At 32.5% G+C, this 12877-nt stretch overlaps 1 protein-coding gene across 19 annotated transcripts in view; it reads right to left on the bottom strand.

Moving 5' to 3' along the window:
• Positions 1–12877, bottom strand: part of BIRC6 (baculoviral IAP repeat containing 6) — a 286722-nt gene that overhangs the window by 231205 nt on the left and 42640 nt on the right. For all 19 annotated transcript variants that reach the window (XR_008915486.1, XR_458692.3, XM_007476045.3 and 16 more), the window contains exon 4: positions 3627–3820. Coding sequence is in view for 17 of the 19 variants with exons in the window: in XM_007476045.3 (XP_007476107.1) it covers positions 3627–3820 (194 nt within the window). In the remaining 2 variants the exon portion in view is untranslated. The remainder of the gene's footprint in view (positions 1–3626; positions 3821–12877) is intronic.

The raw sequence follows: 12877 nt of genomic DNA, 5'->3' as shown, positions 1-12877 counted from the left end.
AAATTTAAATAATATGTAAATATTTAGGCTCTAAATTTTTAATAAATATAAATAAAATATAAATATTTGCTGACTAATTAGAGGAACTAACAAGGAGAAAGTATGTCAAAAAGTGTGTCCCAAATCACAGGGCCTGGACCAATCCCATTCCTTTATCTTGATAAGTCCCCATCCCAAATTCCCATGCCATGTAATCTGAGGGTCCATTTCCCTAATATCACTCTGGATGTAAGCTATTTCTAGAACTCAAGACATACCTTCTCCTGAGATGAGATGATACTTATAAAGGTACAACACTTTTCTAGAAAAAGAGGCTTCCCAATGAAAAACTCTCTCCATACTAATCTAATCACAAATCTTGGTTTCCTACACCTTCTCTTCCATAATGACAAATCATTTCCAACATCACAGAATGCAAAATAAATTTAAAATAACTATTAACAATTCTTTAGAGTATGAACAACAACAACAAAAAAACGAAGGAAATAAACAAGAGAAAGTGAAATTCTATTCTTTACAAAAATAAAGGTTTAAATAATTATAGATGAGGCAAATATTTATGTTTGGCCTACACCAATAGAACAAAAATTATAAATGCAGTTTTATTTTTTTTTACAAAGTTGATACTTTGCCAATGAAGAGCAAAAAAGTCCAAGACTTCTAGAAAAATAATGAAAAAAGGGAAGCTGAAAGTGTCCTAGGACTCCAGGTTTTAAACTACACAATAAAGCAGTATAATTCCCAAACTATTATCTTCTATTGATAAAATGTTTTATAATTTTATATAATTTATAATATAATAAAATTAATAAGTGGGACAGACTCGAAAAGAATGAGAAATAAGGGAATTCAGTGGCCCAGTAGTCAATAAAACAATAAAGACAAACTGATAGAAGTAGGAATCTCTATTAAAGAAAAACTACACAAAAAACTGGAATGTTGGTGGAAAATAAACACTAACTAGCATATTTTATACACTGTAACTATTCCTACCAATAAATTCCAAACAGACATAAATAAATTATAAAAGGTAACATCATATGGAAAGAAGTACTTTTCACAGCTACTACTAAAGGAAAATGCTTAAACAGGATAGTAAATAATCTGAGAAATTAGACAATTGTAGCTTCATAAAAGCAAAGAAGTTTTATACAAACAAAAGTGAATAGGTTAAAATTTCACTGAGGGGGGGAAAAAGCTATATTCTGATATTGAAATCAGGTAAGATATAAAAGAAACTAATACAAATAAATGAAATTAAGAATCAATAGATATGTGGTTTTCAAATTTGACCTCAGACACTTCCTGGCTGTGTGAGCCTGGGCAAGTCACTTAACTGCCTAGCTCTTCCCGTTCCTCTCTCTGTCTTACACCCGATACTCCTATTGATTCTAAAATAAAAGGTATGAGTTGTTTTTTTTTTTAATGGTCAATTTACAAAAGAACTATAAACTCTTAATGCCCATATGAAGGGCTGTTCCAAATTATAATTAACAGAATATGCCCACATACAGAAAACTTGTAAATCTGTCAAAAATTGGAAGTAACTATGCTGGATATTACAAGATAGAAACACTAAGCAGATGGAAGATTTGTGAATTGAACCAAAACTATAAAGTACAGATTAGAATAACTCAAGAATTTAATAAACTGCTATTAAGAGCTATCTGAATAGGAAAAGACAAAGGTGCCAAGTATAATGAATTTTTTGTAGCAGCAAATAATTATAGATTTATAGTATTTATTCACGGACAGTGAAGAAATAGAAACAAATTAAGTTCCCATCAACCAGGGAGTGGCTAAATAAAGCGCAGAATAGGGGAATAGCTAAATAAATAAAGTGTAATGGAATATTATTGTATGGCAAGAAAAAACAATTCAGAAAAACAGGGAAAATGGATATCAATTGATTTTGTGAAGAAAGAAGAAATGGACAAAATACTCAAAGATCATAAGATTTCCTCATTTATAAAATGAAGGCAAAGAACTAGATGGTTCCTTCCAGCTCTACCTTTATGTCCTATAAACTTAGAATGCTCTGAAAAACAATTAAGACTAAATGCTCTTGACCATTGTTGACTTTAGAAGCTTGGTAATGAAACACTTCTTTGTTCTGAAATAAATAGATTGCAGGCTCAGAATGAATCATAAAAATCAGATGCAACAACTACTTTTGGGGGAAAAAGGAATTTCAGAGACAAGGACAGGACTGCAGAAAAGAGTGAATAGAACAGTAATAATTATGAAGAATTCAGAGTAGCTCATTCTTACTTTTCTTTTCTCTATCAAGAAAAGCCATCTTTGGACTGGAAATGACAGAGAAAGTATAACTAATAAGGAGATGATATTCAAAACAACCAAGGAAATAATAAGCAAAAAGATATTTGATATTGATGAGTTCACAACCACTGATCTCAAACTACACAAACCAGCAGTAAAAAAAGTCACGTGTGAATAAGATGCTAAAAATTTCTGAAAAATTATGGCGAATAGGAGAGACTGCAGGACAGAAAAAAAGATGAAAAATCCTTTCAATAAGGAGAATGAAATCTGTCCACTATAAGCCAGTAAGCATTTCTTCAATTCCTACAACACTCTAAAATTATTAAAGGAATGGCTAGTGACTATCTAAAAAAGGAAGCAGTTCTCACAAAGAGCTCATGTAGCTTCTTCAAAATAGATTATGTCAGAGTAACCTTATTTACTTTTTTGAAAGGGTTTCTAGACCTGTAGAACAGGAGGGATTAGCTTCTCATTGGATTTCTAGATCATCAATCTGTCTGGGTTTTACTGAAGAAGGTATATGGGAGCTCGGGGGTCTCCCTCCTGTTTGGTTTTGGCAAGAAGATTTAATACTGCCCTTCTCAAACTTGTCCCATTTCTCCCCATGATAATTTTCTAAGCTTCATTCTAAATGTTATTTTAACCAAGCATGCAATTCTCAAGTATTTAGCTCACACAACTCACCTTTTACATTTAATATACTATGGCATTAAAAATCTCTAGACCCACTAGTTTCATCCCAACCATTTCCTCCAAAATTCACAATAACTCAATTGGGTTAATGTCTGACACTTATTAAAAACTTTTAAGTTACACCAAAGGGAACTAAGTTATAACAATAATAATTTTTAAATGTATAATAATAATTAAAAATTAGTTTTCTTTCAACAAATACATATTGACTGCTGCTATTCAGAAATGCAAAAAATACCATTTAAAACAAAACTTTCAGATTTTTAATGTAAAAAATGTCTAAGTGAAAAAATAAAATATTTTATATTTACTAATAAATTTTGAAGAAAATTAAAATCTATCTTAATTTGAATTTTCCCAAACTATATAGACTGTATTTATTTAAAGTAGCACAGCATCTCATTTATTCCCTGTAGGGCAATAAGAGGCATTCTTTGCTTAATGACAGATTACTATGTTGCCTTATTGTTTAACTTAATGTAGTAAAGAAATAAATTTGACAGAAAAGCTAAAAAAAAAAAGTAGCACAGAGAAAAAACCTGGTTTTTTAATTATTCTCCACAGTATAGTAATGACGTCTAAATTTATCCACACCCCCCTCCCAAAAAAAAAGCAAAAAGAAAAGTCACACAAATAAGAAATTTCCATACCTGTCTACAGATCGACCTGGACCCACTCCAAGTTCAGGTCGAGCACTAGGTAAGAGGTAAGACAGCCTGTCCATCACTGAAGAGGCTACAGGTAAGGCAGCAACATTTTGATTTATTTTCTTGAGTTCATTTACAATGGCACTGGCAACAGACTTCAACACATGATGAGGAAGATGAAACGTAACTGTGGCCCACTATAATTAAAAAGATAATAATAATAAGAGGAAAGATTGAGAGCAAAAATTTTAAGTTTGCTTAATTTTACACATCAATACAACAGGTAAACCAAAACAAAATATATTATTATATGTAACCTTTAATCTTCAATATATTACAGAAGTATATAATTTAAACCACAAACTTCCAATAAAGTAAGAGCTAATAAATACCATTCTGAAAAGATGGACAGTGGTTGTAACTGGGATATTATCTGGCACTCCCTATATAAATAGCAGCTAGATAGCATAGTTGACAGAGCATTAGACCTGGATTTACAAAGACCTGAGCTCAAAATTCTGCCTCAAATACTTACTAGTTATGTGACCCTTGGAAAGTCACTTAACCTCTGTTTGCCTCAGTTTCTTCATTTATAAAATGGGAATAATAATAGCATCAACCTCCCAGAATTATTTTAAGAATAAAATATTTGTAAAGAATTTTGGAAACTCTAAAGCATTATAGGTATTACTAATATCATTATTGTTATTATTATTATATCCACCTGTGAAAAACTAAAATGATCTGTAATAAGAATGAGTTACAAAAAACTTTGTACAATTTTAAGTAAGCATGGTATGATTAAAAAGAACACTGGATTAGGCATCAGAATACCTGGATTCTAGCTCTCACTCCTCCATTAGCTAACTGTATGATGTTGGGCAAATCCCAACCTCTCTGGGTCCTAGTTGAGGAGATAATCTTTAGGTGATCTCTAAAAGTCCCTCCCAGGTCTAAAATTCGGTGATCTTTGAATAGTCCTAAATCAACAAAAAAAGGGAATGTAAAGAAAACACATTTGTGCAAGAGATAAATATTAGTAACATAATTTGCACATGTACTCCAGTGATTACTGGTATCTCTCTACAACTAGATCTTAATTCAGAGGTAAAGGATCAAACATCCCCTATATGCCAAATGGTACTGCATACATTAGGGCACTACACAAATACTTGACTGATATGAATAATAATGTTTGTCTAACATTTATTATGACAAGTTATGATTTAATATTTGCATATGTTAAGTCATAAAATGACCCTTTTAAGTCAGAATGTAAATTGCTATATAATATAAATCTATCAGTTACCCAGATCGCTAACTTTTTGGACAGAATAAAAACACCCTAGAGTAGCATGTGAAAGCAGATAGACATCTTGTACCTCATTATAATCAGAATGTCAGGACAAAGAATTAGGTAAATAAAAAATAGTGGGAAAGAGAACTGAATGATGGGTAGTTTGGTTGCTCCAAGAGAAAGACCAGATTAAGAAAATGTGAGACTCAACTGAACCATTGTTGTACAATGGAATAGACGAACTTTTACAAATAGGTTATAATATAGAGATCATAAACTAAGATCTATAAAGGTCATTTGGGCAGGGTCCTCCTACAGCAAATTAATTGCATATTAAGTAGTAAAGAAGTGAGAATGTGGTATTGAAGGAATTCAAATCATAACAACTAAAAAAAGATCTTAATAAATTATAATCTAGTCCATCCAAGGATGTGTGAAATAAGTCTGGACGTGACTGTAGCTCAAGAAAATATATGAATAAATGAGTAATTTTCATTAGTACCTTTTTAATTCCAATAATTTCCAAGTATTATATGTCCTACCTCATCTCCACACCCAGATAACTGCAAAATACCAACATATGGACCTTCTCTGATAGTATATGCAATATTATCCAATGGCAGAGAGACAAACTTTTCAACTATTCTCTGGGGGCAAACTCAGATATTTTAATTATGCAGCATTCAATGTCATTTCATTTTTGTTTACCATGTTAGAATCACTGTGCATGCTATTTTCTGATTCTGTTATTTTATTAAATCAGTTCAAATATATTTTCCCATGGTTCTTCTCAGCCATCATTTTTTATGGCCTATAACATTCCTTTACAGTCAAGTACCATAATTCATTTAGCCAATCCTCAATCGATGAATACCAGCTTTATTTTCAATGCCGTCGTTTCATAAAAAGTGCTATGAATATTTTGGTACCTATGGAACCCTTCTGTCTCTGCCTCACAGTGGGATCTCTGGGTTAAAAGGTATTTTCATCACTTTTTCAGCATAGTAACAATTATTTTTTATAGAACAAAAGGATCAACTCATGGTATTGGTATGTGTCTTACTGCATGCAGTGCCCTACCCCCACACATCTGATATCCATGTCCTTCTCTCCAGTCACAGCCGCTATAGCAACTGCAGGCAAGAGCCTCACCTCTTATGGATCACTGAAACAATCTTCTAATTAATCTTCCTACCTCAAGTTGCTCCCTCTCACTGTCCTCCAAAGAACTACCAAAGGGATTCTGAGACTCACTGACCCTATTCAATAAACTATAGTTATTCCTAATTATTCCAAGGATCAAAGGGAATTCCTCTGGCATTTAAACACATTTATAACTTGGCCATTCCAGCCTTAGTAAACAAGGCATCCTTCTAAAAATTCACATTTTCAGCTACTTAATAAAGTTTTAAAATACACTAAGATTTCTAGGACACTCTGTACATTAATTTCTCTCTATCTATACATGGCCCTTATTTCTTTTCTTGATATGATTTGCCTTTATGATGGCTGTCTCTGGTGCTCTCTCACCCTATCCTCTTAGACTCTAGTTTCTTTCCAGCCTCAGCAAAAAGACAACCTTCTACAAGAAAATATTCCTAACCTCTTTCTGTTATCTCCCTCCAAAATTAGTCCATTTTGCATGAGCATGCTGTCTCTTTCTGTGTCTGTCCCCCTCCCCCCTTCCTTTTGTCTTTGTACCTTTAATTCACATTATATGGCACACTCAGTAGGTGCTTAAGAAATCCTAGTTGATTTTATTTTCCATCTTGTGCCATCTTTGCAAATTTACTAGTTATGAAATATACCCTCATGATTATTTTGATTTGAATTTCTTTTATTATTAATGGCTTGGAGCAATCTCTTAGATAGCTACAATTCTTTTGAAAACTGATAGTAATGTCTTGGTCTTTTTAAAAAGAATGGCAAGAGGTAACAAAGAATACTGGGGATAAGAAAAAGGAAGGCTATGAAAAATTCTCTAAGAATCAAGGTGCACATATAGATATCTATATAAACAAGGAGAGGGGAGTCTTAAATCAGTTCTCATCTGAACTGTTCATCAGAAAAAATATACAGAAGCACAGAAATGCATTTCACTCAACAAGGATAGGTAAGAAAGGAAGGACATGAGAGGGCAATTTAAAAAATTAAAGGTGGAATTAATACAAAGAAAAACAAATACTAAAGATGTAAAAAAATGCTTGTAACTTTTTGAGGTAACAAAAAATGTGATGTGAGGAGGTAGTCATAAATAGGGGAATGCATGAATAAACTGTAGCACGTAAATGTGACAATACAATTACTATCACAACATATATAACAATATATGTAAAACAATAACAACCAACAATGATCCCAAGATGAAACATGCAGAATGGAACAATGTTTTTTTATACAGCCAATGTGTAAAATTGCTATGATTGAAATGTTTGCAACAGGTTTTGTTCTTCTCATGTTCTCAAGTAGGAGTGTTGAGGTGGAAAGGTGAGAAGGCAGATTCTAAAAAAAGAAACCAGGGGTCAAGGAGAGGGAGATTGTATTTTTTTAAAATGATTTTTTAAATTTACCAAAATGCCAATGGAAGTGGTTAATAATCCCTTGAAAAAAATGCCAAACTTATGGAAAAGGTCAGTCAGTAAACATTTTCTAAAATAACAGCTACTAAATCACATCTTTCAAATTGGCAGAAATAACAAAAAGCAATTAACAGCAGGGGGAAGAAATCAGTACATGAATAGTGCTAATTTGAAGTTATTGAATCATCTGAGTCTAGCAGTATATAGTTTACATTACAAATAAGCATACTTTTTATCTCAATAATTCTTTTTTGTGAAAACTCCAGCCAGGATGCAAAATAATGTTTGTCCCTGATTATGCTCCATTTTCCACCTCCTTAAAATCTAAACTACTATAGCCTACTATGCCTCCTGATTTCCCTACTACTAAGTACTGGGAAGCACTTACATGAAAACAGAGTATTGGGGAAAAGTGAACAAAGTTCTTCACAATTTAAATGACAATCTTAGACCTTTAAATAAGATGACAGAATCACTATGAGGCTGCTAAATGGCTAAGTGAATAAAAATGGAGTCAGAAAGTCCTGAGTTCAAATCTGAACTCACATACTTATAAGCTGTGTGGCCTTGGGCAAGTCACTTTAACTAATTTTGTTTGCCCCGGAGAAGGAAATGGCAATACACTACTATCTTTGTCCAATAAAACCCCATGGATGGTTGTGGCAGAATATAATCCATGGAGTCACAAAGAGTTGGATATGACTAAACAACAACCACCATAGCAATCTTTTTCATCAAACCTTACCTCCTACCTAGTCCTATAACTGTCCTGATCATTTCTTCCTAAAGCTATAAGAATTATGAGCTTTTATCAAATACTAAAAATACAGCCTAAGCTCATTGAGCATATATAGAGATAGAGATAGAGATAGAGATAGAGATAGAGATAGAGATAGAGATAGAGATAGAGATAGAGATAGAGAGCAGAGCACTAAGCATTTGGACAAGCCAAAAATCTTATGGTCCAATAAAATGACTATTAAATTCCAACTTTCCTACTTGCTACATGTGGGATTCTAGGTAACTAAATAGCCTTGTTTGGCCTCATTTCTTTATGAGGGATTGGATTAGATGGACTCTACGGAATCTTCTCTAGCTCTAAATCTATGATCCTATTATCCTACTCTATATTTTAAAAAAGAAAAATAATACAAACCAACTTTTTTTGGTGTAAAGTTGAAGAGAACTGTTGAAAGTTACTCTTTTAATGAGTATTTGCATTCAGTATCTTTTTAATTAGCTAAAATCAACTTCTATCAAACTGCTTTACAATTTTCTTAGCAGTTCTCATCAAACAGGAATTCTTTCTTTTTTATTGTTGTTGTTATTTACAACTTTTCTATGACGTCATTTGGAGTTTTCTCAGCAAAGATACTGGAGTGGTTTGTCATTTATTTCTCCAGCTCATTTACAGATGTGAAAACTGAGGCAAACAGAGTTAAGTGACTTGCCCAGGGTCACACTACCAGTTAAGTATCTAAGGCCAGATTTGAACTCAGAAAAATGAGTCTTCCTGGATCTGGGAGAACTCTATCCACTGTGCTGCCTAGTTGTCTCAAAAATTTTTCCTAGGCAATTTCATCTTCAAGTTCTGAACACTAAGTTACTGAGTTTATTACTTCTAAATCTTTTTAAATCTGTAACAAGGACAAAATAGTTCTAATAAACCTCTCTGATCTGCACTCTCGAATCTCCCAAACTTTTCCTACAATGCCCTTCACCTAGGAAACTCATTCCATCTGGAGATTTCACACACTGGAAATACTATCCATCATTGTAGTCTCTCCATTTGTTTGGCTGGTTGCCAGAGAACCTGCATTTGAAGGAGGAAACCAGAATGGTGCACTTAGACTGCACTCTTGACTCTCCCAGACTTTCTCTACAACGCCCCCACCTAGGTACTTTCATTGTACTCATTTCATTTTCAGCTTCCTTTTTTGTGTTGTCTTCCCCTATAAGAAAGCAAACTCCTCAAGGGCAAGAATTGTTTTATCTTTGTGCTTGTATTGGTATAACTAATACTTAGGACATTTGGCCCACAGCAACTGCTTAATAAATACTTAATGACTTAATTCATGACTTGCTTTATAATGGTTTTTTTCCTCTCATTATTTCCCCAAATCAGCTGTTATTTTGTTTATAAAATGTTACTGTGGTAGTTTGCTGGACATAGCACTAAATCTATAATTAGTTTTGGTAGTATTGTTATTTTTATTATTTTATCTTATAATGGTGCAGTCATGACCAGTGAATATTCCTCTAACAATTCCAAAATAAATTCAAAATGAAAGCATGACCTGAATATTAAAGATCACATGATAAGAAAGTTTAAGATAAGTAGATCACATCTTTCAGAGCTGAAAGTTTACATTCTTAAAGATACAAGAGACAAAATTCATTTTATAAGAGATTAAAAATAGTTAGTTTTTTGATTACATAAAATTGGAAAGCTCTGAAATGAAATGAAAAAGATTAATGAAATGAGGATAAAAAGAGGAAAATGTTTGACAAACTCTCCAAATCACTAGTAAGAAAAAAGTAAACAAAAACAGTTCTGAAATCTTGCCCAACCCTTGGAAAATTGGGCAAGATGACAAAAGATAGAAAAAGTAAAAATGTTAAAGGAACATGAAAAGATGGTACACTTTAGAACTGTCCCTAGAGCTATGAATTAAAACCATCATTCTGAAAAGCAAATACAAATTATATAAAGAAAGTGACTAAAATACTTTTTTGACCCAGACATTCCACTTCTAGGCATCTACACGCCAAGGAAGTTCAATGACCAAAAAAAAAAAAATTTTTTTTAAATGTAAACCAAAATATTTAAAGCAGCACTAAAAAGTAGCAAAGAACTAAAAACAAAATAGATGCCTTTTAATGGGAAAATGCATAAACAAAATGTTAGATTACATTCCATTTCATTAATGGAATATTATTGTACTATAATTAATGAAGGAAAAGCATTTATTAAGTATCTAGCATGAATAAGATGAATACAGAAAAGTATAGGAAAATTAAATGAACTGACATATAATGAAATTAAGAAAATTAGGAAAACAGTATTGACAAAGACTATGACAATAGAAAAAAATAGCAGTAAGACTGAACTATGGCTGGTGATTATTCCAACTCAGCTCCCCAATCCCCAGATTTCCCCCATTCCCCTTAATCCAATCTAATTTTCCATTCTAAAGCTACCTATCCCTTCAACTATACTTTCTGCAACGTCTAGTCCATAGGAAATAAACTTGTTTTCCTCTTAATTATTTTTCTTTCCCACTCATCTCATCTGGCTCTCACTGAGATGTGACTCCCTCTTGAAAACATAATCTCTACTGCCACCTTTCCTGGAACTGACTTGAATTTTCAGTCAATCTCCTCTGCCCCCAAGTGTTGATTGAATTGAAGGAGTTAAAATACATACATCTTGTTCCCCCAAAGTCATTTTGAGGTTCTTCATCTTGACAACTAAGTACCTGAAGCATTATGATAAGAGGTCCTGGAGTCAGAAAGGCAAGTTCAAATCCAGCCCAAGAAAACAATGGAATTCAGTGGTTCCATGTTTTAATAAATTGGAAACATAAATTACTTATCAAAGAACTCTGATTGTAAAAAATGTTGGGAAAACAGCTCTGAAGATTTTGATTGGACAGTATATGTGGATTTAGTAGGAAGGAAGGTGTGTTACTGAATGAGTATGGTAGATAATAATAAATATAACTAACATTTAAATACCATTTACCATGTGCTAGGCCCTCTGTTAAAAGCATTAGGATTATCTCATTTGATTCTAACTGCAAGGTAGGTCAGTATTATTATTATTCCCATTTTAAATAAAGAGAACTTGAGGCAAGCAGAGATTAAGTGACTTGACCAGAGTCATATAGTTAGTATAGGTCTGAAACTAGATTTTAACCCACATTTTTTTATTCCAGGCCCCCTAGTTCTCCTTCCTCCCTATTTATTTCCCTTGATATTTTAGACCTTTGGTTTCTCTGAATTGTAATTTTTAAAAGGAGAAAACAGAGGTCTATAATTTTTTTTAGTCTTATAAAGATTCCTTTCAATAGTTCAACTTGTACAGTATTAATACTGCAAATTAATTTTGGTAATATTGTCATTTTTATTATATTGACACTGCAGCAACAGCACTGAATATTCCAACACACATATGTTTTCCATTCTTTTATTATAATTCATTGAATCTGTACAAGTATTTTCTCTACTTTATTAGAATTGTCCTTAAATAATGCATGGATTTTTTTTAGTTATATGTATTGAGTTTCTCATCCTATTAATCTTGCCTCTTGAATTTTTAAATGCTATATTGGCAGCTAGATAGCAAAGGAGATAGAGCACTGGATCTGGAGTCAAGAAAACATGAAAGACGTGGAGCCTCAGTTTCATTCAGCTATATAATGGGAAGAATAATAGCACTCATCTCCCAGAGTTGTTGTAAAGATAAAATAACAAATTCAGAATAAAATGAGAAGCAAAAAAATCATTTATATAACATTAATATCATAAGACTGAAAAGAGAATAACCAGAAGAACAATGTATACAATGAAAATATAAAAAACTGTAACAGTGGTAGAGAAATGATGGTTGATTTCAGAGCACAGAATTAGACATGTATATTTTGCACAGACACTGGAGGAATTTGTTTTGTTCAAACAGTATTTTTATAGACTATTTGGTTGTTCTCCTTTTTTTCCTTTTATTTTTAATTGGTGGGGTTAAGAGAGAAAATGAATCCTTATTAAAATACATAGTGAATGGAGGGGTATGTTAAAAATGGGAAATATTTTATAAACTTTTCAGATGATGTAACTGTATAATTAGTTTGACTTAAATGTTTTACTTTGTGATAAAAACACTAATGAAATGGAAATATTCTGTAAATATATATATAAAACATAAAACTAAAAATCATCAATAAAACTAAAACTAAACTTAAAAATTTGTTAAGTACTTTAAAAATTCAGTCATTTTGGGGGCAGCTGGGTGGCTCAGTGGATTGAGAGTCAGGCCTAAAGGAGGTCCTGGGTTCAAATCTGACCTCAGAAACTTCCCAGCTGTGTGACCTTGGGCAAGGCACTTAAGCCCATTGCCTAGCCCTTACCACTCTTCTGCCTTGGAGACAAGGAAGGCAAGGGTTTAAAAAAAAAAATCAGTTTCATAAGGTTTTTTTTTTCCCCAGAAACTTTCCTGAAATTTCTCAGTAGGTATCCTTAAGTCCTAGTATTTTCTAACTAAACCATCATATCATACGCAAAAAGGGATATTTTTATGAGTAAGAACTATCTTTTGTCTTAAATTTCTTTTTTCTTATCATATTGCTATTGCTAATGTTTTCAGAATCATATCAAATAAT

Source organism: Monodelphis domestica, chromosome 1 (genome assembly GCF_027887165.1).
Source record: "Monodelphis domestica isolate mMonDom1 chromosome 1, mMonDom1.pri, whole genome shotgun sequence".
In the NCBI taxonomy this organism is placed as follows: domain Eukaryota; kingdom Metazoa; phylum Chordata; class Mammalia; order Didelphimorphia; family Didelphidae; genus Monodelphis; species Monodelphis domestica.
This window is presented reverse-complemented; position numbering and strand designations above follow the sequence as displayed.